The sequence below is a fragment of the Pygoscelis adeliae genome, unplaced genomic scaffold, assembly GCF_000699105.1.
Source record: "Pygoscelis adeliae isolate BGI_AS28 unplaced genomic scaffold, ASM69910v1 Scaffold34, whole genome shotgun sequence".
Lineage (NCBI taxonomy): Eukaryota > Metazoa > Chordata > Aves > Sphenisciformes > Spheniscidae > Pygoscelis > Pygoscelis adeliae.
Genome location: NW_008824658.1, coordinates 1,634,070 through 1,636,420, shown reverse-complemented (window position 1 = coordinate 1,636,420; position 2,351 = coordinate 1,634,070). Strand labels below are relative to the sequence as shown.

The following is a 2,351-nucleotide window of genomic DNA, read 5'->3' as shown; positions in this document are numbered from 1 at the left end:
CAGCATCAGCATCTGTGGCACTGAGTGTGCTGACCACTGTTTTCAGAGGAGTGTCTTCTCTGATGGAGACTTTGTAGGAGGGGGGTGAAAAGAGAGGTTTCAAGTCATTTCTGTCCAGAATGTGGATCAAGACTTTGGCCCAGGCTTCGTAGGCAAAGGTGCTCTCTGTGGCCTTGATTATTAACATATAACTGTCTTTGACCTCCCGGTTTAAAAGTGCTGTGTTGCTGCTCCTGGTTCTTATTCTCAAGAAGCAGAAATCCCCAATCACGTGCTCCTCTGTTTTAAAGAGACCGGTGTTGTCTCCAGAGGCTATTCTGTATCTGATGTCCCACTCGGGGTCTGTCTTGTAAATACCCATTTTGACGTAGCTCTCCACGTAGGTTTTGGGGGCTGAATTCTCATAGATGGTGGCATTGTAAAAGAAGTGGGTGAAGTGCAGAGGGGAATTGTTGCCTTTCTCACAGCTTGCCTTGTGGACCACACAGTGCATCAGGAAAACAGCAAAACTCAGGAAGTGCCTTTTGATAGTGACTTCCATGGTGTGGTGTCTCCTTGGGTCCTGCAGGGGTTAAAGGAAGAACATTCGTAATTTTTATTAAGGCCAGTATGTTAGGGGAAAAGTCCCCATGACCCCTCACCTCCCTGCTCTGTCTACCCTGACCTTTGGTGATGTGATTGTTATCTCAGCTCTTCTTCCCTTCTGTCCCAGTGAGAGGCCTGTCCTCCCACATCCCCATACTGGCTCAGGCCTGTTCACATCCTCTCCTTCGGTTTTTGCACTTGTAGAAGGCAAAATATGAAAAGCCATGCGAAATGCTCTGATCAGGCTGACTTCCTATTCTGCAAACGATCTCTCCCTCCCTTCATTCTGCCTTCTCTCTAGTCAAGCAGCATATTTTAACTCCCCACCTGCAGTCCAAACCTCACTTCTGTTTTGTTTCTCCATCCTCTCTTCTCCATTTTAACTTCTCTTTCCACACAAGTTCTTGCAATGTATTTTCAAGAGTCAATAACAAACTGTGACTTGACGTCTCTCCCCATGGCTTGTCTTCCCTTTCCTCTCCCCCTCCTACAGCAATCTGTTCTCCTTCCCTGGCAGAGATGCCCTGCTATGTTGTGCAAATTCCTTCTGAATGGCCAGCTCTACAGCTTTTTGACAACTTTAGCTCAGGTCCTGGTCAAGTTGTATCTCAGTTATTGCAAAGTTCCTCTCATTTACAAGTCTAACCCTGGCTGCCTCCTCTGTGTTGCTTGAAAGAGCACATTTCTAGCAAGACACTTCGACCATGTCACCTTCAGCCGTTGAGTAATCTCTCCGGTTCCTCCCTTCTCCTGGCAAAGCCCCAGGGTCAGGATTCCTGCGGAGGATCTGCCATTCATGACCACCCGCCATCAACTTCCTTCTCTAACGACTCCTGAAAATCTGCGGCTCTGTGATTTATCTCTGTGAACATGGTGTATCAAAGAAGGAACTGGGGAGCACATGCGTGATTAACAAGGATGTAACTTTATTAGCGAGCTTTGCAGAGCTTGTTAAAGGATCAAGACCTGTTCTTTTCAAAAGCTAAGTGTGTGCTGCTGTGTGTGCATTTAGGGGTTGAAACCAGGGATAAGCTAAATATAGGTGCTTATATTTCCCCTAGATATCCCAGGAGATCTTTATCTAGAACTGTTTCTTCCTCTTTTAAATTTAAATTATATATCAAGTACCTGCCAGTCATTTGGCACATTCCTAATTTAAACAGGGAAGACTTGTTTTTCCAGACACTTTTTCAGGACTCATCTCTTTAAAAGTCAGAACTAGTTCAATTTATAAGTCAAGACAAATGTTAGGAACAAATTATCGGAGTCTAACTAACAAAGTGTGTCATATTCTCTCACTGAGATAGCTAATTACCGATAAATACAAAGCTGTAAATTTGATACTTCCTTCAAATCCCTTTTTCCTTGGTAAACAGATGCCAATCATCCAGAAATCTCCCTGCTGTGGTCATTCCTTTTTGAAACAAATAGTCCAAAGCTGAATTGCAATCTATGTCACTAGGAAGTGAAACTAACAGAATTTGCAGAGAAGCCAACACAATTTGCATTTGCCATAACTGACAAAATTTAGACTCTTTTTTTGATGACATCATTTCACTTCTAGGAAATACAACATAGTTCCAAATGCACAGCAAATGAAAGAAAATCTTGGAGGACAGGGCTAGGTGATCCAGAAAGGCATGTGCTTCCTTCTGAGAAGTTGAAAACCATGTTCTTAAAAGCTCTGCTTGTTACTTAACAGTGCTTAAGAGTTTTGCAGCATGTAGGGACTTGCCTAGAGCTGCTCTCTTCCAACATTTTCAACT

At 43.6% G+C, this 2,351-nt stretch overlaps 1 protein-coding gene across 1 annotated transcript in view; it reads right to left on the bottom strand.

The window, feature by feature from the left end:
* Positions 1-541, bottom strand: part of FAT2 (FAT atypical cadherin 2) — a 47,346-nt gene extending 46,805 nt beyond the window's left edge. Inside the window, exon 1 of the mRNA XM_009322740.1 lies at positions 5-541. Coding sequence (XP_009321015.1) covers positions 5-541 — 537 coding nt within the window. The remainder of the gene's footprint in view (positions 1-4) is intronic.
* Between the last annotated feature and the right edge of the window lie 1,810 nt (positions 542-2,351).